Genomic DNA, 24,709 nt, shown 5'->3' on the forward strand with positions numbered 1-24,709 from the left:
CACTTCCTGTTGGAGTTAGGTCAGGGGTTGCAGCGCGACATTTGTAGGTCTTTATGAGACGAACGAGACAGTTTTGGTTTGGTCTTTCTAAGTGGTTCCTACCCGTCGCACCGGGCATTTTAGTGTGTCTAGGTGGCACAACAAATCCTCAGGAGGTTTTGGCGCACATCACCTGAAACGCGTCATAACATCCAAACCAGTCGAGGATTGAAAAAGTTACGCACAATAATTGATAAGGACACGTTGAAGAATAATGTGTGCGAGTTTGAAGCCGATACGATAAACGGTGTCGGACTAGTTGATTTTTAAAGGAATTTTTTTTTTTTTGAGGAAAACTCTTATTTTGAAAGGGAAATATCTCACTTCCTGTTGGAGTTAGGTCATGGGTGCGAGCGCGTGATTTGTAGGTCTTGATGAGACGAACGAGGCTGTTTTGGTTTGATCTTCCTACGACGTTCCTACTGGCTGCAGCGGCCATTTTTGTGTTTCTAGGTGGCGCTAGAGAGCCCATTTTGGCACTTTTCAGATTAATTTCGTCAGTTTATAAATTTTTTCGCCAGTCCTGACAGGCATGCCAATTTTGGTGAGTTTTCGAGCATGTTTAGGGGGGCAAATTCCAGTTGAAAGTCGCGTACACTGAAAGAAAGAAAGAAACAATAATAATAATAATAATAATAATAATAATAATAAACACTACAAGAACAAGAGGGTCCTCGCCCTTCAGCCGAGATCCCTAATAAAATAAAAGATTATATCAAACACCCAACCTTTACAAAAATATCGTGTAGTAGTTACCTTATTTAGCCTTGCCTATAGCATGCCAGACATGCCATGGCTGTGCGAGGTGATAGGAGTTTGTATCTCATAATTTTGACTTTTTATCTTATTGATTAGCATGGGGATATTTTTTTTTCTTTCAGTGGCGGAAATGGGCTTCCATAGAAGTAGAAGTCATTTTGTTTTTTTAAAAAAAAAATCACGAAACTGCAGCGCCTGTGCATCATTAGGACTTTTATTTTGAAATACATGGCCGGAAAGCATCTGACTCTGCCATAGGCTACTTGACTCTTGCCTGCTATCGGACAGCGGTGTTTATCTGTTGTCAGTCAGCTCGGTGAAGTGGGCGGACTCCAGTTTGGACTGAAGACAAACTGGACAGCAGAGTGTAACAGGGGGAGAAGCAGACAGCCTGACTAGGAGTTTGTACTTTCTGTCCGCATTGAAACTTTCTTAACTTTCCATTACAGTGTTTACTCTTCCACCGCTGTAATGTCGACCACCGGGAGCTCCCCGCCCTACGATGGGATGTATTCCAAACTAATAGATGATGAGGGCGCATATGACGATCTGAACCGCAGGCCAGATGTTGGACACGGCGGTAAGGACATTATGTGGCCGTATTGGCAATTTAGCACAGTTTGGATCCTACAGTAGAATATAGAATAAATATTTATGTTGCAAAAAGTAATAATTTTAATTATTATTATTATTATTATCATTATTATTATTATTATTATCATCATTATTCATTGTATATTATGATATTTACTAAAATTACTGTTTTCATTGTCAATTAATCTGATGATTATGTGCTTATAGATAATGTTTAGTCTGTTTGATGGATTAGTGGACTCATTGTTTCAGCTCTTTGCTTAATAAACACTTTTCAGAACAAAAGTAGCAAGTGCAACATAAGAGGAAAAATTGTGAAGTTCCAAAACAAACTATCTCAGTAGTGGAAAAAATACAGATTGAAACAAGAATAGGAAACAACAGGCTTAAAAAAGGAAAAAACAACCATAGTTTAGTCTACAAAATGTCACAGAGTCCTCACATTCATGTTCCCTGGAGGATGAATAATTTGATGACCACTTGTCTTTTCCTCATCCGGTGTATCAGCAAATGACTTTAGAATATTTAAATTTGTACACACACACACACACACACACACACACACGTGAAAGACTTCCTGTCCTTTGAATGTTTTAGTTATGTGTAAAAAAAAAATAGGGCTGTCAAGCCTATAAAAAGATTAATCTAATTAATTACAAACGCTGTGAATTATTATCTTTATCAGCTGATCTGTCAATCAGCCGATATTAGGAAGGTGTGACCATCCTGTCAAAAACTGACAGGACGGTCACGCCACCTGCTGTCCATCTGCCGCCTCTCCAGGATGCTGCTCCAGGTGTGGGAGAGCCATCCTGTCAGTTTTTGACTTAAGTCAGGTGTGTCTGGACTTTACCACACTTGCAGACTCGCAGACTTTGCGAGGGTGCATTGTATCATTGCAGCCTACCCTATAGGCTGTACAGTGTAATGCCAAATATAAAGGCCAGAAAATTGGCTGAAAAACAACACAAGAACTTCTGATGTAACAAATGGGCCTACCCCTTTATGTAGTCAAAGTCCAGTCCTTATTCACAACCATCTCTGTATTTGAATGCCTGCAGTCTGAATGTTATACAGAACTTTATACTGGTCACTCACAAAACAACCCTATTCATAGGGTTTATATCTTGTTATCTGCAGAGACATGAGCAGACAGAATGTGACAGCAGTTGCAGTGACTGTAATTGTCGCACAGACATTTCCATGGTTTCTTTACGTGATGACGGTGAACATGTCACAGTATGTACGATTGAAGTCCGTGAGGGTCAGTCCACAAGTCTAGAGGGTGGACATTTGGGTGCAGCCGTAGACTTACTCAGTTTGCGTTTGAACAGCTGGTCGAGTGTGGCTTGACGAGGCTGCCTCCATCATGTGACAAAGCCACTGTGGCTTTGAATGATGCACCAGGTCAAAGGGCACTACAGACCGTGATTAATCAGCATTAATTTTTTTAACGTGTTGTTTTTTCTGTGATTAATTAAACAAAATTAATGAGTAATTTTGGCAGCACTAGTAAAAAGTCAAAAGGTTGAAGCCAGTGTCTTTTGTCTTTATAGCACTTGCATCCCCATTTTTCTTGAGTCTTGTTACAACCTGGCTTATAAGCTACCTGAAGGCAAACAACGATGGAAGACGAGACAAGTTTACAAAGCATTAAAAGCTTATTTATTTACAAAATAATAATAAAGTCAGTAATCAGTCATGTCTGTTTGTATAGCTCTGTGTGAGGGAGGTCTGCTGAAAAATGTTGAGCTTTTATATCATGAAGCACATTGGCCCAGGTGTGGATCATGAGGTAAGTGATGACCCTCTGCCTTGACTGGCATCCTAAAACAGAAAGAACGGTCAGGAAAGCAGGCACACTAGGTGAAGCGGAAAGGTTGTCACAAGTCTGTACAAACTGGAATCAGCTTTGCATCATTTCTGATTGGCTGATTAAATCTGACAGTTGGCTCGTGGCAGGAGTTCATTAATTGATATATTCCTTAAACTGACAGGCGAACAACAACTTAAACAGTAGTAATATAATAATAATAAATATATGAATCTGTGTGGGAATAAATGTTTGTCTGGTGATGGCCGCATCACATCCAAACGAACAAAACTCATTTCCCTCACTGTGGTTTAATTTGATAATTGTAGTGCAGACAAATTTCCCACACTCCAGAAGCTGCTCTAACATGTTTGTTTTTCACAAGTCTGAACAGAGCAGAGGAGATACCTTTTGTATTATGCAACAGTGTGCACGTGAATACATTATATAGAAGTCTAAAGGCCATGAGAGATGTGAATCATTTTTGAAAGCATGTATCACAGCAGTTTCAGTTCCTTTAATGCAGTAATACAGGAGCACAGTCATGTAGGGTGCGATTAAGGGGTTAAGGAAGGGTATTTGTCTTTCTAACACTTCAGTATAAACTTTGTAAAGTGAAAATGTAACAACCTGCCAGACCTCACAAGTGAGGAAATGAGGAAAGTTACAGTAGTATATTGCTGCCACTAGGGCTGCCCCCAACTAAGAATTTTTCTAGTTGACCAATAATCGTCATTTATGGCCATAATTTGACTAGTTGCCCCCATGTTTACGATATTAATTTAATTATTGAATTATATATTTTGGGCAGGGCAACACAATGGTTTGAGTTCAAGCTCTGAGAAAGAATAGTATCAATAACATTGTTAACACTGTGCGACATTACAGAGAAATACAAAACCGCACCCGTCTTTAACCACAGCTCCCAATAGAGTTTTACGTTTGTTTTATTTTTAGCGACAAATGAAATCTTGCCAACTAATGACCTTTCTGGTCTACTAACATTTGGTTGACTTTGATAAAAAAAACTACTGCAGAGCTGGGTCAGCCCTGTGATAGTCTGGCAACCTGTCCAGGGTGTATCCACCTCTCGCCCAATGTCAGCTGGGATAGGCTCCAGCCCCCCAGACCACCATTAGGATAAGCAGTTACGGGAAATGAATGAACAAATGAATAATTTTTTAAAATGCTGTCATTATAGTAAGAAACTTTTCTCATGTTTAAAAAAATCCTTTTCATGTTATAACATGTTTTTCATGTTATTATGACATTTTTTTTTTTTTTTTTACCAAATACAGAATTATTCTATTTTTACAATAAACTGTATACATCACAAAACTTTCTTGGTATTTCAATAACTTTATTGTCATTATATAAACATAACATTGCAAAAACAACATATCTCATTAAAAGTAGCTTTTCACATTATAACAGGATAAGTTAGTTAACAAGAAACTTGCATATAGTGCTGAGAGGAGATTTTATCAGACATTGGCTGCCACATGACTGGATTAAATATGGTTTAAGGTTTTATTTAGTGTGAGGTAGTTGGGCAGCTTCAACGGTAGAGGTTCATAGATAAATATTATGAGGTGGTTATTTTTCTTCTTGACAGCAAAGAAGTCCATCCAACTTTGTGAAACAGAGAAACAGAGAGTGATGATGGGTACAAATGTCAGTATAGTGATCAAGTGTAATGGACTATGATAAACAGGGTTAAGTTGCTGAAATAATGATGAGGACAGAACAGAATACCTCCTTGATCAAGCGCAGATATTAAAGCTATTTGAACAATAGTTAAGAAAAAAATCCTACAGCTGTTAATTTTATATGGAAAGCCTGTTGAATAGACTAAAGCCAGATCCCTAAGGCCGTTGTCATGTCAGGTATGGTTGAGTCATACTGTGCACACGTATGGCTGCACCCACTCTCCACTCCCCCTCTGCTCAGCTTTCACATTAGCAATGTTGCTCTGTACAACATTGCGTCATCATCTACATGACATTTATGTTTTATAGTAAAAAGAATATTTATTAACATGTGCACATAAGAATGAAAAATGTCAAAAGTCCTTGGTGATTAGACCCCATAGAGGTGGTACGCTTTAAGCGGGATTTATACTTGTGCCACAGACCCTAAGCTGTAGCCTATGCATGTGGCCTACACCATTGTGAGCATGTGTGGTGGTGTGTCTGTGTCACTCTGCAGTTACACCTCCAAAACACTAGTCAGAGGCGGACGTTTCTGTGAAGTACTGTAAAGTTTAGTTGATTCAAAGCACACCTTAAATAAACAAACAAACAATAAAAACACAGTAAACATGGCTTCACTATTACTCACAGCATTCACAGACAAAGCCCTTGTCTTTGGCTTGACACATTTTCCCCAGAAATACAACATGCTAATATTTTTAGCACAAGCCTATGGCATTTGACATTGTATAAATTAGCCTAGTGGCTAGCAGACTTCTCTCTACTCATATGAAGCCAGGGACAACAGCAACATTTAGGTAGGTAGGTAACGTTACAAAATTTGGCTCTGTTACAGCTCACAAGGTTCACTGACAAAACAACTGTCTTATACAGGTTTTACAAACAAATACAACATGCTAACAATATTAAAACAAGCCTATGGCATTTGACATTGTTTAAATTAGCCTAGCGACGAGCAGAGAGTTCCTCTGCTCATACGAAGCCAGGATAAATCCTTAAGTATAAATCCCCAAAGGATAAATCACATACAAGGCTTAAAATGCTATTTTTGCGGAGACTTTATTGTTTCTTATTTGTGAAATTAAGGTCAATAAAAGTTTTGTTTCCCTCTGAGGGAAATGGTTTCAGCTTACAAAAATAGACAGGGGGTCACTATCAGTAGAGAGCCTGTCACTCAAAGTGGTCCGCCCTTAATTATGCAGTAAAATGTAAACAACCAAGGCATACACACATTCACGCCCCATTGAGTTGTCATTGAGGAGGAAATTAGCAGTAGAGACCAAAGGCTGGAAACATGTTTATTTCTGCTGTAAAGTTAGGCATTTTAACACGGGGGTCTGACTGGCTCCCAGAGCCAGCCTCAAGTGGCCATTTAAGGGAGCTCAGTTTTTGGCTTCACTTTTTAACCCTGGAGGTTGCCACTTGGTTAAAAAGCAATCTATTTACATGTTTTGGTGCGGCTGGTGTACACACCTGGTGCGTACCAAAGTACACATGAACCCTACTCAAGACCACCTTTTCAAGTGGCATGGATTGATGTACTACGCTAGGGTATGGTACACAGTATTCACGCTAATCAAACAAACTGGACTTTGGGAAAAAGTGTACTCGGTTCTGGCCCAGGTTAATGATGTGAAAGCCCCTTGGGTATTTGTATGACTTCAGCAAAAGTGATGTGGGTATCATTTAAGATTTTAATGGCAGGATAGTCAGAGACAGTGGTGTATATGGAAAATACCACGTACTTGGTCTTTTGCATTTAAAACGCATCCATGATTAAAAAAAAAACAAGTTGAAATTGAAAAGCATCAAAGGCAGACTGAAGATAAATTAAAGCCTGTGTTATGAGGATACATTTCTATCATCTGTATAAAAATGAACACAGATACATTTGTTCCATCTGTCTAATAATGAACAGTGGGGAGGGTACAATTGTAATAGCTGCATAGAAATGGACGCAGAAGTACTGATTAGGATGTATAATGTTATTTTTATGTAATGTTAATAGCAGTGGACCAAGAATAGACCCATGTGGCATCCCAGTACCGACAATAAGAGGGCTTAGACCCACCAGTTGTAGCTGCAAAAACCCTGTGTGTTGAATGAAGCAACTGTGTTTTACTGCCTTTTAACTCTCTCTCTGTTCAGTAGTCTCACTGTAACATTCACATTTAAAGGGCTCAATGTTGTGGTTATTTAGGTGTTTCAGAAGTATGTTAAATGAAAAGAGCACCACAGTTTTAATATAAAAGAGAATGTGCAAAATACTGACTAAGGAATGTGCAAATGTTCTCAGTATATAGACCCTTATAGGGCCGACTTCACAATGTCGTCAGTTTGTTAGCTGGAGGCAAAACACTCTCCAACACAGGGCTGTAGTAGACATAGGAATCTTAAAATGTTGAGTTGTTATGTTATTGGTTATTTCTATATGAATTAACAAACAGTTATGTTAATCACTCATTCACTCCGCTCGGTGCTTTACTGCTCCATCTCCCCAGACAGAGTGCCCAGATTGTGCTCTGCTACTTTGTGAGCATGGTGCTCTGGATAAGCAAATGGTACATTCCGACAGCACTCTGAATTAACAAACAGTCCAGTTTGTGCCAGAGTGCGCCCCAACACTCAAAATGAGTATTTCTGAATGAATCACTCACATCATCTTCCTCCATTGTCTAAAGCAAGCCAACAGAACTTCCTAGCTAGCACTAATGTCTGTTGAGAATTGTTTTGTCTCCAGCTAAGCCCCGCCCACCAAAAAATGTCATACTGTTTACCTCCAGAAATGTTTCTATTATCTTAATCTTGACAACCTTTCCCCCTTTCTCTCCTTCAGCTCACCCAGTCTCCCCAATCAGACTGATCCCCAGGCTGAGCGGCCCCGGGCCCTACCGTCTTGCCACTATATGCCTGGCTACATTGTGTGCTGTCCTGCTCATCTCCATCATAGCTGTCACTGCACACTGTGAGTACAACAATTGTCAGATAGAAAAGACTGAAGAGAATTTCCACTGATTTATTTGTATGTTAAAGTAGTCCAACTACATGTCGGCTATGATAATGTCTTTATCTTTTTCAAATTGAAAGCTAATGAGCTTTTTTATTTTCTTTTGGAGGATGGGAAAATATTCCTAAAAGTCATTAAACTTTTATATTAAATTATGTATTTCTGCTCTTTTCTTCTGACGGAAACATTTCAGGCGACCAAATAGAAAGATATAAGAAAAAAATATGACCACGTAAGTGACTGGTGCTCGTCATCAGTGCAGGCTGTGAAATCAGAATTGCTGAATTAACAGTTTCAGGCAAGAAAAAGAGGATCTTGTGGTTTGAGCCTTGCAACACAAACTCATGCTGCTTCTGTTCTTTAAGGAAAACTTTGTCCATATTCAGAATTCCTTAAGGTCCAAGACATTCCAAAAAATATCAGTAATCGTTAATGACTCTTTCCTACATCCAAAAGCTAAAGTACTAAAACTGAAATTTGTCAGTAAGAGTAAAGTCTGTAACTGTTACACAGACAATGAACTAGGAAAGATGTTAAGATGACACAGAGCAATCAGGAAATGTTCTCAGTATACGGGTAGATTCTCTGTTTCAGAATATTTATAAATACATTTATGTATATATATATATATATATATATAAAGAGGTAAATATATGTAAAAGTCATCACTGTGAGCAAAACCCTCAGGTGTGGTTTTAGCTTAAAGCACAACATGATGAAAACACATCTGCATGTTGCTTGGTTTCAGCCTGAACTTTTCTTCTTATCTGTTTCCCAAGATGTTAAATCATGTTTAAAGTACTTGATTACATGATTACATTACTGTATCTATCACGTTGCTCTATATGTTCCACAGATAAGAAGAACTCTCAGGGCATTGGTGAAGCGACGTCAGGGATACAGAAGCAGACTCAGGATGCAAACTCGTCGGCTCTTACTTCCACCATCACCAAACTGCAGCAGGAGAAAAAACAGCTGCAGAAAGAGAAGGACGAGCTGCTGGCCAAACTAGGTACCAAGATGGCCACTAAAGGTAAATGGTGCCATACTGATCACCTATATGTCAACTTGTATTGTCGTGTGAAGAATTATGAAGACCCCAGGAAGAATAGCTACTGCTACGCAAAGGCTAATGGGGATCTTAATAAAACAAACAAACAATCTTTTAACATCTGTGGTAGTGTGATTCTTACTGTATGAGAGTAAAGTGTGCATTTTTGCAATAATGATAATGTACTGTTCTGCTTCCTGGTTGCCGAATCTCTCTTTCTGCGCGTCATCAGCTCCTGAAGTGATCAAACCGACAGTGAAACCAACAACAAAGGCCCCCATCGTCTGCAACCCAGACTGGCATCTTTTCAACAACAGCTGTTACTTCATCTCCAGAAACTCAAGGGATTGGCCAGAGAGCAAATCGTACTGCGAGAGCCAAGGAGGTTACCTGGCCATCATCCACACAGCTGAGGAGCAGGTACAGTATGACAAGCTGCATGATCGCAATATAACGATCACAGTGCTGTCATGTGTCCCAGGGAACACCGTTAGATTTTGTGTCCATTGAAGTTTATTTGGTTTAATTTCTTACAGAAGAAAGTGTTTAATGAAAAAGGCCCGAACTTATACCCGGCGCAAGGTGGCTCACAGCGCAGTGCAACTGTCATTGCTAGTTTCAGACTGACAAAGTGGTCATTTTCACAGCCAACACCCACATAGTGTTTTGCACATCTGCGCGCCAACAGGTGTGTAGGTCTTAAAGTAAGGTGATGATCAGGCTAGTGTTGTCACGATACCAAAATCTTTGTTTCGGTACCAATACCAATATGAATTTCAATACTCTTAGGTACTTTTCCTAAGGAAAAGTCCTTTTGGATACAAACCTTTAGAACAATAAATAGTAGGGGTGTAACGGTACCAAAAAAATCATGGTTCGGTAAGTACCTCAGTACGGACGTCACGGTTTGGTAACTCAAATGTTCCACCAAGTTTGTGTTGTCTCGTGTTGTCTTCCTTTGTGAGACAGACTTTCTCGTCTTTTTTCACGTGCGCCAGCTGCGAATGTTGATACAGGTGTTGTCATACACACCACTTGTGCAATCTGTGCTCCAATAGGAACAAGAAAGGCGTTTGTGTGCATAAATGAGTAAAATAAATTAACTAAATTAATGAATTGAATCAATTTCAAAGTACCGGTATTTTCCAAATGCAGTATAGTACCATTTGGAATACTCTAGTACCGCGGTGTTATTTTAGTACCGGTATACCGTGCAACACTAGATCAGCCATGTTATTGGTGCATAGCTGTTTTGAGGTGGCAGAAAGCAATTGCACCATTTAGCCAACAGAAACCTGGTCTACAATAAGAATGGTGCAATATTTCACAATGCAAGTATACACACAGGGATGCAAAGATGGATTGGGGGTTGGTGAAATAATACATCATTAATGAAGAAAGTATTAATTGTGAACAAAGCCAAGAGCAGAGCTGCTGTCCGACTCCACATTGAGAGAGACGTTGTGCGCGTTTTCACCCGCTAAAATCTGTCTTTTTAATACGATTAGAAAGGTTTTATTTGGCATTCACACCCCGGTCAAATGACTCTGCAGTAGACAGGAGTATTTATTGCCTCTGGCTAATTTCGCCATTCCTCTTTCTACTGTTTACCTGTTCTCCAGCCCATTTGTGATGTAGAATGTGATGTATCAAAAAAAAAAAACCAACACACAGAAATACATACTCCTCTGCTGCAGAGCTGCTCTTGTCTACTGGCAACAGGAAATGACCACTAATTGTGGTGGAAAAGGGGCATCTGTCAAGTTTATAACCACAGTTTTTAGTTTTGTTGCTTAAATGTCCAACGATATTTGCTACATTGATGATACTGCTCTTACTGCAATACTCTTAGCAGAAAACCACTTGCTTCTCGAAATTGAACCTTCACTAAGTCCCACCCCCGGACACAGACTGGCCAATCATAACATAGCATTGAGCTGGCCCAGACCAGGTTCTGACAACAATACAGCTGTCCATTGACTCGAATGCAGGTGTTTCAAATTTCCTTCATTTGATCTGGTTTTTTGGATTTGGAGCTAAATGTTGCTAGAAAAAGATTAACATTTCTTCCCTCTTCCAAAACCAAAATCAAACCCTTAAAAGTGTACGGTTAGCTAGCTAGCTACTGAAGATATAGCCTACTGCTGCTTTTGCTTTTTAATGATTATAACAGTGAAAAAAAGACCTACTCTGCTGTACAGGAACCAGTGAAGGGAAGCAGGGAAACTCAAGCCAAATATCGTCCATCTGCACACATACTGCGATGCCACACAGCTGGTTCACTGTTGGTCAATTTGCTAAATCCGCTATGTAAATAACAGTGCGCCACATGCAGATGCACCTAGGTTTTTAAAGGGAATGGGAGATGACACTGATTGGCTGAGTTCATGTTTACGCCCAAACCCACACCTATGATTAATTGAATCACTAAATTGGGTTTGGGTACTGAATCCAATTACGTTGGTACTACTGATTCACAAAAAATCCATCAGTACCAGATTTTGGTACCTGAGAGCGCATCTGGGTTTAGACAAGAGGCAGAAGTGTCATGGAGCACCCAGAAACCTAACAGCCAGCCACAGAGCTCCAAGACAAGAAACAGAGCCCCATGAGCTATGGGTTTTAATTTCAGACAGGAGGCAGAGGCGTACTGGCTTCGAGCCACAATCCCGACAATTCCAATCTGATGGCATCTGGTCTATTTTGTTTTCTATAGTTTTATAGTAATAGTCTAATATTGCTGCTAGATGAGCTGAAACACATTGATACACAAGCAGACAGAAACACAGAGACAGAAAATTAGCTTTGTTTGATAAGAAAAGAGTTAACTTGCAAAGCTTATTTAAAAATTACACTTTTGTTATTACAAAGAAAGTACCGCAAAAAAAGAAACTGGTACCGAATTACATGTAGTGTTAGCAGCTCAGATGGGAATGGTATGAAGCCCTAGACAAAATACAACAACTTCGCCCCTTGTGCCTTAATTTGCACCCAGATTATGTGCTGTTTAACTAGTAAAAGTGGTTGGACACGCGCTAAATAAACTTATCAGACAGAGCAGCTTAATTTTCTTCTAGTGAGTTCAGCTTTAACACAGTGTTTTTGCAACTGTCAAGGGGAAGTGACAACATTTAGTGGACTTATTACCAAACTGGAAAGTTGCTTTAAACAGTGTGAAGGAATGGGTGTAACTAATTGAAGATAGTGGTCTGTTTGTTCCTCACAAGATGAGCCCCAACCATCGCATTTAATATTAAAAGATAAGGCTGTGTTATTCGCAAAATATACAGTGGTGGAAAAAAAGTTTTCAGACACCCCATGCATTTGTGAAATATTGCATTAAGAATCACTCTTAGGTCTTCAAGTGCAATTTCTTTTAGTACAGTCACAGCCAAAATACTAAATAAATCCTAAAAAAGCCATTAAAAACTTAAAATTGATTGGTTCCATAAAAATACTTAAGAAATTTTGAGTATTGGGTCATTTTGGTACCAGTGATGAAGCTCGTTCTTTTTATTAAAAGACACAATTTTTGTTGCCAAGCTTCATGTCTACATAAAGCCAGCACATTTGAAATTTCTTCAGACACAAAAATGGCTAAAACAAGGAACCTAACGCAGGAAACACGCCTGAAGATAAAGATTCTCAGCCAGGAAGGGTACAGCTGCCGCCAGATAGCCAGGAAGTGCAGATGCAGTCCTTCAGCAGTTGGATACACTCTGCAGAAATACAGACGAACCAACAGCTTGGAAGACAAACCAAGATCTGGGTGTCCAAGGGTTTCTTCAGCAAGAAATGACCGCATCCTGATCCGCATGTGCAGGCAAAACCGCCGAATGACATCACAGGAGCTTCAGCAGCAGTGGTCAAACCAAACTGGTGTCCAGTGTTCCACCCGCACCGTACGTGGCCGACTTTTAGATCATGGCTTAAGGTCCTACAAGGCTATCAAGAAGCCCCTGATCAATGAGAGACAGAGGTTAGCCCGGCGTCTGTGGGCCCAGGCGCACAAGAACTGGACAGCCAGGAATTGGAAGAAGATTTTGTGGTCAGATGAGTCCAGTTTCCAGCTTTATCTTCCTCCTACTAATGTGAGGGTACGCAGAAGGCCAGGCGAAGCATTATCTCCAGCATGTACAGTACCTACTGTCAAGCATGGTGGAGGCAGTATCATGGTTTGGGGATGCATGAGTGCATGATAATGCCCCTTGCCACACATCCAAGGCCAGTAGAACTTGGCTGCAGGAGCACAGTATCCAGGTCTTAGAGTGGCCAGCTCAATCCCCAGACATGAGCCCCATTGAAAATCTGTGGTGGATTATCAAAAGGTCTGTTTCAAAGCATAAACCAAAGAATTTAGAAGAATTAAAAGCAGTAATTCAAGAAGAATGGGACAAGATTACCCCTCAACAGCGTGAAAGGCTCGTGGGGAACATGCCAGCCAGGATTAGAGCTCTACTACGTGCCAGTGGCAGGACTACTAAATATTAATTTGATGATGTGATGGTTTATTTATTTTTTGTTCAGTTTTGAACACATTCTCTGTTATTTGTTGACTTTGATACCGACAATGTTGAGAACTGACATATTGAAACTGTCAAGAATTTAGTTTTGTTAGTTTTTCTTGTAAACAATAAAAAAATATATATAATTTGTATTTGTTTGTATCTGTCTAATGCAGCCACACCTTTTGAAACACAAAAAAGATTTTTCCACAAATATTTCATGATAATATTTGAGATTGTGTAAAATTTTAAGGGTGTCCGAAAACTTTTTTCCACCACTGTATGTGGGACTGAGTCAAAATAAACTTCAATGTGTGTATTAATGGTAATGAAGTAAGATGTGACCTGGTGCAACAGTGTGGCTACTGATGTTGTTGATAATAAGAGAAATGCACTAGAATACCACCCGCTTTATTCTTTACAAAAACACAATAACTGAACATAATTTGGGCTTTTGCAGAATCGCACAATATCAACATCCAGTCTGGTGTGACATCGGGATATTAATCAAACATCAAGCATTGAGCTGTTTCTCTACTGTACAAAAACAATCAGTGATGAATGTCTTCCCTGAATGTACTTGAACCTTTCTTTTAATGAATGTGTGTGTGTGTGTGTGTGTGTGTGTGTGTGTGTGTGTGTGTGTGTGTGTTTCCTCCCAGACATTTCTATGGAATCTCCTACCCAGAGGTCACTGGAATGCCTACTGGTTTGGGATCACTGACGAGCACACGGAGGATCATTGGAAATGGGTGGATGGCACCCCGCTGGTCGGAGGGTAGGTCCACTTCTTTCACAGCTCATCTGCCTCCTGACATGTTCAGAACCAAACTGCATTCACAGCCGCAGTTATGACTTACCACTCAGATGCTATTAGAAACCGAAACCTTTGTGAACAAGTTAAACAACAATTTCTTTGTAAGCACTGTGCAGTTACTTGCACTCCACCCCCATTTTGTAGCGAAAACGCCTAAAATGACATACACAAATTAAAATGACTGTAGCCTCTGCACCGCTCTGACTACATGCATGCATGAGGTCTTGTCAGAAAGAAAACTCCCTGAAGTTTCTTGTGAAAGTGTCAGAAACACTCTAGGTGATACAGAGACAGAGTCATGGGCCTCTGAAGTCAGTAAAAAGTTGAAGATTTTGCCTAAAATAAAATAAAAAATGATTTTCAGGATGAATAACTGTCTGTGGCTTCATCTGAGCAGGTACATGATACTGTGGGGCTGTAGGCACACTATCAATGAACATTTGTTTCAAGTTTGAAGAAAATTGCTCAAAGTATGACCATTCTACAGTGTTTTTTCCATGAAAAGATCCAGGCGGAGCTCCACATGACAAGAGCGCTCACTCCGCTTCAAAACAGTACTATCAGTGATCAAACAACACTCAGCCAGCTTCAAACATTGTACCTTATTGAAATCAGGTGTGATTATGATAGCTGATGTTGTTTATGATACAGAAACATCATAAAATATCACCAAATAAAGCCATATGAAACGTGAAAGTTATGATCCCACTTTCTAGGCCGTATATCTCAGCCAAAAAAAGTAGTAGGAGTGAGACTCTTACCTTTTATAAAAGATCTAAGTCTCCACCAGAGTTTGCGCTAGACTTCTCGTCCCCGGTCATTTTGACTGACAGGGTCGTGAAAATCCGGTCATAATCTATTTTTACTGGTCATTTTAATTTTCGTTTTTAAATGATAGTAAAGATATTCAAAGACATTTAGTTTTCATTCGTTCATTTTTAATAAATCCAACAAGCAAGTTATAAAGTGTGCATTAATAAGGACATGAACGAAAAGATGAACAGACACCCACACACCGCAGTGCTTCAGTTCGGCGTCTGGTCTACACGCGAGCCGCGAGCGCTTCTGTCAAGCTGGATAGAGCAGATCGTACCAAACAGGAAGTCGGACACAGAAAAGATGAGAGAATCCGGCCAATTTTCAAAATAAAATAACAACAGCATGCACTGAGGAACATGAGGGAATACCATGTTTATAATTTAAAATAACACAACAGTGCATAATCGAACATTACAATTTTAATTTTGTGTCACTGAGCCTACAGACTACATAAATAAAATGGTCAGAACAATATGCCCTATTCATTCAGTGTTTATCCAACACGCTCAATACATGGACATGCAATGACAAATTGTCATTAACTTATTACATTATAAAAAATGATTAAAATATGGACTTACCCATCTTTAAAATGACCTGTTGAAGTGAAAAAACGAGTACTGACGGGAACAGACGAGTGGAGTCGATGTTTAACCAGTGTGGAGAGCCCAGGAGAAATGCGCTGCCTGTGTGGACAGTCAAGCGCCTGCGAGTAAACTCGCAGGACTTCTGCGGCACTAACGCATCTGGTGTGTTAGGCCGTTATGTTAACAACGCTACATGAAGCAGATGAATGACTTTTTCTCTACAGTGTGAAAACGGCAGCCACTTAAACCACTGACTGTGCACTCCGCCGCCAAGTGGGCAGGGGTGGTAATTGCAACTGGTCAAATGACCGACGGCCTTCAGATTTTCCGGTCATTGTTGTAAAAAAACGGTCGATGACCAAGAATATCTGGTTAACGCGACCATTGGTCTCCACTTGCAGCTCTGCTTAAGATCGCAAGTAATCCTTTAACTTTTCCCCTCGAAAAATGGCATGACATGACTTGTCACCACTCATCGCGATTTTGGACTTTGTGTGTTTAGGCTGCTCTGGTGCGAAATCCTTAAGAAATAAAATAAACACAATGTCATTTTTGAAAAGTCGAGAGCTTCCTGAAACCGGCAATACCAAACATCGCATGGTTTGATGACGTAGTACGCCTGGGAGATACCATTTAACAGAGGAGGGGGGGAGTGCGGACGTGGGCATCCAAGCGGAGTTAGAGAGGTTAAAGGAACAGTCTAAGATTTGGTGGCATCTAGCCATGAGGATTACAGATTGCAACCAGCTAAAAAAATTCCCAATTACAATTCCTTCAGTGTTCACTGTTCAGGAGGTTTTAACTGAAAGTCAAATTATCTGCAAGGTCTCCTCCTCTCCAAAACAAATGGACCACGTGATTAAAACCAGTAAAAACACTGAATGAAACAGTTCTCCAACACTGTTAGGCATGTGTGAAGGAATTTTGTCATGATACAGCCTTTAGTTTGGTCAGTAAAGGAAGCGGATGATAAATATGCTTAAGGTAACAGTCAGGTCATCAGAAAGCCTAAAAGAGGTCTTGAGATCAGGCTACTTGACCTTTGTTATGAATGCATTCCATCTGTTGACTCCCAGTTGTGGCAAAGGGAGTACAGCTGCCCAGATAAGGGTGCCTAGCTGACTCCGTTGCCATAGCTCCCAGTGTTAAAAGTAGGAGAGATCACCCTATGCTCCAGGCTTAACAGACAAGAGTCTCTTTTAAAGCCCAGTTCAGACCAAAGATTTGTGATGAGACGAGTTGAAACATGCAGCTACTTGCCATGTGCCATTCTGCAACCTTCTAAAAACTTGCAGGTTCACAATGCAACTAGATGAGATGGTGTATCTCTCTGAGCAACAACTCTCCATACTGTTCTGATTTGCAGCTTTTCAGGCTTATTTTGTGGCTGAATATAATTTGTAGCTTCTTATAATATGAATGAGGATAGTGATAGTGAGATACTGGCAACGGTTGCATTTGTGGTAGTGATGAAACAGTGAAAAAATAAAGAAAATGAGCATCATAATAAATATGCCACAATATTATAAATAACCAGCGCTAATTAATCAGTCAGCTCAGACTGAACAGGTCACACCGCTGCAACTTTTCTCTGTAACATTCTAAAATAGTTTCATCATGGTGTGAATCATTGGCCTGCACTGGGCTGTATATGTGCATTTTGTCAGAGACAGTCAAGGTGATTCAGAGCAAGCCAGGTCAGCGTGCTTGTTGTTTAAAGTTAGAAACCAATAGAAACTTCACATAGTCATAGACAGGGACAGAATAACCTTATTTGGGAACGTGGAGTAACTCCTCACAAGTGAGTACTGTTTGGGTTAAATGCAAGAACTGGGCAAGGACACCCTCAGAATCTTTGGACGGCATACACAGTGTTACACTGTATGGTGAACTGTGATTCTCCTCAGTCAAGTCTTTATTAAACACTGTGTGTCTCCTGAGGTCCTCTTCAGCGATTAAATCATCCACTCTGAAATTCTTTAAACAGTATGTTGTAGATGGCCTGCTCGCCCAGCACCTGCTATGTGTGCTCACCACTTTTCTCTGATAACTTAAGATCCAAAGATTCAGGAGGTTTTTGCAGAGCGCCAAACTGTCCACAGAGGTCTCCTTCTCTCCAAAACAAACAGACCAATTGTCAAAAAAACACTGAATACAGCAATTTCACATCACAAATCAGTTTTTCTATGATGCTGTTTGGCATGTTGGAGATGGGCTGTTAGCCCAGCATCTGCACATGTATGCTCACGTATTTTCTCGAATCACTTAAGATCCAAACATTCAGGAGGTTTTTACTAGAGGCTGAATTATCCACAGAGGTCTCCTCCTCCAAAACAAATGGATCTAGTGATCAAAACCAGTAAACACACTAAATAAAGCAGTTTCATGTGAAAAAATCTGTATTTCTCCCACACTGCTCATTGTGGCGGGGCTGCTAACTACTGTGGCCTTCGCAAAAATGCAAATGGTTCTGTCTAGAGCCAGTGTTTCATTTGTCTGTTCTCAGCTACTGTAGAAACATGGTGGTGCAACATGGCGATCTCTGTAAACAAGGATCTGCTCCCTATGTAGATACAAATGACTTATTCTAAGGTAACAAAAACACAATGATTCTTATTTTTAGGTCATTATACACTAAAGAAAACATACTCATTATATTTTATTACATGTCTGCCAAGATGTCACCTTAAATCCTACACACTGGACCTTCAGGTCATTTTAACGTGGTTTTGTCTGCATCATAAAATTCACCAAAGCTCTGTTTTAAAGTCAGTCATCCAACTTTCTCGGTGTTGTTTCGGCTGTCTGAAAACATGTCCAGAGTTCAGTCTGTTTTTACAGACCTGCCTCTTCAGTTAAGCTGTGACAGCTCACAAAGGTCTAGGAGTCATGGGGAATTGTGTTCATTAGGGCCGCCCCCAACTAAGGATTTTCCATTCGACCAACAATGGTCATTGAGGGCCATTAGTCGCTCGCATGTTTACAATATTAATTTAATTATTAATGATATCTCAAAATGATCCCAAATTTTGGATTACCTGCCCGACATGTTATTAACTAGCCTGTGTAAAAACCGCAGGTACCAGCCCTGGAAATTAGAGGCCGTACACATGCACTTGGCACTACTCTTGAGCTCTTTCTGTGCCAGCTTTCAAGAACGTGGTGGCAGGTTGCATGTGAGGTTGCTAAGCAACCTTAACAAACATTGTATAGCCTATTTACCTGTAATCCTGAATGCAGAGCTGATCTTCTTCCAGGCGCTGTTTCTAAGTGTGTAGACCTATCGACTGTGGGACAGACGTAAAGTCTGGGTGTCTGGGTAGTCTGCAAAACATAAAAAACATAAAACACACAAACAGATAGATAAACAGTAAGATAAAGTTGTTCCTCACTATTTAATATGAATTTGACCAGGTATAAAAAACAAGACAGGACATGTTGTCTTGAAGGACATGAAAGATTAACACTCAAACAAATCGACTTAGCAGCTTTGATACAGTTAACAGTTCATTTCTGCCCAAACTGTGAGTTCGCTCCTCTGGCTCCAGACTGTCTCTGATACACACATACTTGGACAAACACCCACATGCAGATTGACTGACCATTGGACCACCGTTGAACACTGACCTCTTGCATACCTTCAGACTTTGGCACAGGTTTTGGCCTGCACAGTGACGGTTATTGGTCTGGTTTACACTCAACGAATGAGAGTCAGGTGGCCAAAGGGAAGGAAAAGGAGGGGTTGTAGAAGAAGCAACTGGACACTGTTAAGTGCAAACTTTAACCCAATACTTCCTGTTTCACTGCAAAGTTAACCCTGTGGCACAGACTATTTTTTTTGGAGGGAAGGAACCAAAAACAGAAGCACAGTTCCAAAGAAAGGTTTCTAGATTCCCTGAAAAAATGTGCTTCTTCAAAACTATATTTGGTTTGAAACCAATGTGATTGTTATGTTAAGCCACTCTAACAGCAAGGGGTGCAAATGTCAGGCTGCCGGTATTACGTAAACAGATTGCATTTCCAATGTTGGATTGAGGGGAGGGACTGTGTGCGACTGTTTCTTACTGAAAATTTGACATTCACACCATGATTGGCCAGATGTGTAGAGGAAGAGAGGAAGAGAAGGCATCCAGAATTTGACCTTCTTTCTCGGCTCTCTCTTTTCATTCTTGACACAACTATTTCTTTTTTTTTTTTTCGATTTTATTTTGGGCACTTCTTGCCTTCATTGATAGGACAGCTTTAGAATTACAAGAAAGCTGCTAAAGAGAGGAAGGATGACATGCAGCAAAGGCCCGTGGGTCAGGATTGAACCCAGGCCGCTGCAAAGGTCCAACCTATATGTGGCACACACTCTTCTAGGTGAGCTAGAGGTCGCCCTGACAACAGCTGCTTCTGTTGTTTTCCAAGTGAATAGTGAATTCATTGATGTCATCGGTGACATCAATGGTGGTGTCCTGGAATGTGCTCCAGACTCTGATTGGCTCTAGCTCTTGCATCACATGGGGCATCAGTCGTAGTGTGTTTGCATATCTTCACTAAACGAGATGCCTGCATGGTCACCTTTTTTGAACACGGCAGCAACTCTGCTCTGCAGTAGACTCAGCATATAGCCATATAGCCACAGACAACGGCTAATAGGATGCTAGTTCGGCAGAAAGATCCACGCAATTAAGACCGCAGATGGTGTTTTACTTCTCCACGATTGCTATGGTGCTTACAATGTAGATGCAGAGGTGTACACAGAAGTGGTCTTGCTGGTCCATGTGGTCGGGATTATAGCTGTTGCCTGTCTTCTCCATCTTTTCCTCGGTGTTTACGGATGTTTACATTTGAAACCTTGGCCTGGCTAACTTGCAGAGTCACAGGAGAGGAGAGATTAAACACTGGTGAGCTGATTTCCTCATTTCAATAGGAGACCTGCAGCCACACGCAACCACCTTTCAACACAGCCCACAAAAAGCACCAGAAGCACATCTCTGTTATATTCACTGTAAACTGAATATTTGGGGGTTTTGGACTGTTGAGAAAGCTGAAGACATCACTTTGGGGCCTGGTAAATTAGATTGTGTTTTTAGCTGTGACCAGCAGCTCTATAGGTCGCTCTGTCAATCCACAAAAATTTCCCCACCCCTTGGCGACCAAATTTTTTGACCTAGGAGGCTGAAATATGTCATGGAGGTCAAGTGCATATGTGTGAAGGTGAAGGGAATGGGCTGTAACAATGAGTCGCATAACTTCTTAATGGGCTCATGTAACATAAACAAACATTGTAGAAAGACACACACATATCCAACCACTGTTATTCTACATCCTTTCTCATGAACCAGCTGTCATTTTAAGAGGCATCATTGCACTGGTAACAAGTGTTTGGAATGACATGCATGCAAACACGTATCAGCAGCTATTGCAAATTGGTGCTTGTTTATACTTTTATTGACAATAATTTTGGTAATAAATCTATTATCTGCACTATTTGTGTCATTCAAATGTAACAGTTTAAGGGAAAGAGTCACTACAGAGTTAAAGGTTCTACATCTTCCAGATGTGAGATAACAGCTGGAGGGAAGCCAGGATCATGTTCGCCTGCTCTTGCTGCAAACAGCAGCTCTGAGCACTGTTATGTAAGTGCTGTTAACCTGCTGCAGGGCGCTGCACCACAGGCGACCCTGACCTCTGACCTCTGATGAAAAACAAAAACGTTAGAGCCAAAGAAGGAACTGTGTGGAAACATATGTTTTACTTAGAAATGCGAAGACATCGTCATCTTCCAGTTTGTCATGATATTGTATTCTCAGTCTTTTTCCATCTTGTGCCAACTCAACAGATTTTCTAAAAACCACCTGATTTCTCTTCCTCATTTGGAAAATGACTAACCTTTTATCATTCCTCTTTTGCCCCCTACATTCCTTCCCTTCCTATTTTCCTGCTGAGATGTTCCTTTTTTTCCTCCTTTTTTTCCCTCACATTGTTGCGGCTCTGCTCTGCTCACATGTCGCTGGGTGATTTGACATGTATTGTTATATTTAACCTTTATCCTAAAGCCTTTAACCACTTGTGTTTATTTCCAGACTGCTTTTCTGGGCGGAAGTTAGTGGAATTATTGTTTTGTTTGTTTCATTGGCACTGCCTGGAAGTGAACTCTATTCTCCAACATGAAAGTTGAGCCAGCACCCAGACACTACATGCACTGACACTAAGGGTGCTTTCACACCTGCACTGTTTGGTTCGGTTCAGTCGAACTCAAGTTTGTTTGCCCCCTAAGTGCGTTTTGTTTGGGCAGGTGTGAATACAGCAATTGCAACCCAGTGCACACCAAAAACAACCGGACCGAGACCTTCTTGAAGAGGTGGTCTTGGTCTGGTTACAAACAAACTTGCATTACACATTGTTTGGGTGTAACAGTCCCAGAGGTAGGGATGGCCAAATGAAGCCTCATGAAGCACTTTTTTTTTTTTATGAGCCCACTAGATGGTGCTTTTTGTTCAACAAAAGGTTGAAAGCACCACTGAATAACCATTCTTTGAGCCTCTCTCGTTAAACCAAGAGCGCCATCTAGTGGGCTCATAAAATAAAGAAAATGCTTCGTGAGGCTTCATTTGGCCATCACTGCCCAGAAGAATATAAATGTGTGCCCCCTCCTGTACTGCCTTAATATGCACATTTGGCACATACAATGCAACAAAACATTGTTTGTTGGAAGCATGCTTCGTTTTCAAACTGTATGGTTTGCCTAAAATAAACAATGCAAGCAATATAGTACATGATGACCAGTGCTAAAATCAGACTACATAGTTGTCCCTCCATTGTGACATTAGGATGTAAATCATGAGCTGCCTAATGATCCCATGATCAAAACAACACGTAAGTGTTTATGTTTATGGATGACTTTGTTCACCAAAGTGACTTTTTTTTCTCTCTCTTTCCCTCTACTAACTGTAGTTTTTGGGAGGTCGGCGAACCCAACAATCACATTGACGAGGACTGTGGCTACATTGTGAAAACACAGGTGTTGGAGCGAGTGGCAATTCGGAGCTGGTATGATGCCCCCTGCACCATGTACTGGCCCTTCATCTGTGAGAAGGAGATGGGTCCTGGAGCCAGCACTGCCATACCACACTGAGACTGAGTCTGCACTGCTCTGATCGACTAAGAAAAACCAGTGGAGCAAGGTCACCAGTCAGTCAGTTGTCAGCTGCGTCTATGAACAACTGTTTTTTCTCTGTTTTACCAAAACACCTAGGACTGAGAAGGCTGATCTTTTGCAAGTATAATCCCATCTCACATTTAGATTAATATGTTACTGAGATCTGACTCAATTCTGTCAGATATAAGAGATAAATTCATCGTTCATCATTCACCATATTCATGGTATTTTTCCCTTTTCTCATTGACGACAAGCATAGGTGGTCAGCTCTGTGCAGAACACTGGACAAGGTTACTAATGTTTAATAAAATGAGTTCACAGTTAAAAATTAAAGCAGCAGTAACTGTACTTTTATTTTTATAACTTCTTCATACTAATTTCAACCTTTAGATAGTGATTATTTTCTTAGCCATTGATCGTGTATTGAACATCAGCATTTGAAGACACATTTATGAGATTATTATTAATTTTTATCTGTTGAGAAATACAACAAATAAACAAATATAAACTGAATAAAGGGAAACAAAAAAACATTAAAACTATGGAATCTCACATCACTCCAGGTAATAACGTCCAGTTATGATTGAAACTTTTTAATAATAACTGTAAAAATAAGACAACACAGTCTTGAAGTTACAACAGTATATCAGGGCCATTGTAAGTACATGACAGAAATAACTGATTTAGGAGGAATATTTGAAAAAAAACTTCCAGGATTAATGTCACAAATTTGTGAGATAAAATGTGTTCAGAATGGTGAATTTAAAAGAAAAGATTCACAAATTTAGTTAAAAAACTTGACTATTCTCTGAGATTATTAAGTCATACATTTGCAAGAAACAAAACCCAGCAATTTTCTGAGAATAAAGTTGCAAATTTACGTGAAAAAAACTTGGAAAAACAGTGATGAATTTACTTTAGTAACCCAAAACATACATTGAATCCATATTGGTGTAACAAGGGTTTCCCATGAAAGATTTCCAGAAAATAGTATTACAAAACAAAAATGGCATATTGATTAACTGATTGCATGAATTAGTGCACAGGTTAAATAAACATATGGACACACATATATATGTGTTGATTGATTATTTGGGTATTGCAGTTTGCTAGCGTTTGATGTTTCACAGCGGGGATGTTAGGTTGTCCACTTCATCGTGCATTTGCGTAAAGGAAATATTGTGCACTGATTCATGACCCAATAGGAGCAAAGTATTTGTTCATTGAAGGGTATAATGTAAGACTCATGTTGACCTAACAAATACCAATAAATATCTTACATAAAATAAATACATTGTTTGTCCAATTTTATATAAGTACAGCTATTATTAGTGTTCCATACTTTTTTCTTCGAGAATTTTTTTCTATCACAAATATATGATTTATGATATGACCAGAGAATATCTGAGTTTTTATCTCATAAAAATATGACTTAAATCTCAGAAATTCTGAGGTGTTTTTTTTTTTTTTTTTTTTTCAATCTGAATATTACCTACAATGGTCCTAATACACAGTTGAAAAGATTTAAAGCAGCAGTTTTCAAACACACCAAAGGACAAGCCAAAATCTCAAGGCACACCTGTGTTTATATCTGTGCACAATAGCTTCTGTTTCATGTGTTATCATTCTTATCACAACATAAGACAATAAATAACTTTTTATAGGCCATAATGTGTGGTTATCACACCTAGATTGGCATCACGGAACACCATTTGAGAACCACTGATTTAAAGTATTAAAGAAGAAATGCTGAGTTTGTGGCCTTAGAGGAAGACTGAAGGCAGTACTGCTGTCTTCTCTGCATGTTTTTTAGGTAAAAACTAAATTTCTGTTTTCATCCATAGTTCATATTCTCCTGA

The 24,709-nt window shown here is 39.9% G+C and overlaps 1 protein-coding gene across 1 annotated transcript; it reads left to right on the top strand.

The window, feature by feature from the left end:
- The first annotated feature begins 1,087 nt into the window (after nucleotides 1–1,087).
- On the top strand, nucleotides 1,088–24,327 carry LOC125904521 (CD209 antigen-like). The gene is made up of 6 exons (XM_049601981.1): nucleotides 1,088–1,378; nucleotides 7,754–7,882; nucleotides 8,781–8,957; nucleotides 9,208–9,395; nucleotides 14,143–14,258; nucleotides 22,646–24,327. The coding sequence occupies exons 1-6, from the start codon at nucleotides 1,270–1,272 to the stop codon at nucleotides 22,824–22,826; spliced, it is 900 nt and encodes a 299-aa protein (XP_049457938.1). The 5' UTR covers nucleotides 1,088–1,269; the 3' UTR covers nucleotides 22,827–24,327.
- Nucleotides 24,328–24,709: the final 382 nt, after the last annotated feature.

Source organism: Epinephelus fuscoguttatus, linkage group LG17 (genome assembly GCF_011397635.1).
Source record: "Epinephelus fuscoguttatus linkage group LG17, E.fuscoguttatus.final_Chr_v1".
Taxonomy (NCBI): domain Eukaryota; kingdom Metazoa; phylum Chordata; class Actinopteri; order Perciformes; family Serranidae; genus Epinephelus; species Epinephelus fuscoguttatus.

Bases quoted from the DNA above. Each gene is read 5' to 3' on its own strand.
- LOC125904521 (XM_049601981.1), top strand. From the start codon at position 1,270: ATGTCGACCACCGGGAGCTCCCCGCCCTACGATGGGATGTATTCCAAA. The intron at 9,396-14,142 runs GTACAGTATGAC...GTTTCCTCCCAG, and splicing joins TCCACACAGCTGAGGAGCAG to ACATTTCTATGGAATCTCCT. The intron at 14,259-22,645 runs GTAGGTCCACTT...TACTAACTGTAG, and splicing joins GGCACCCCGCTGGTCGGAGG to TTTTTGGGAGGTCGGCGAAC.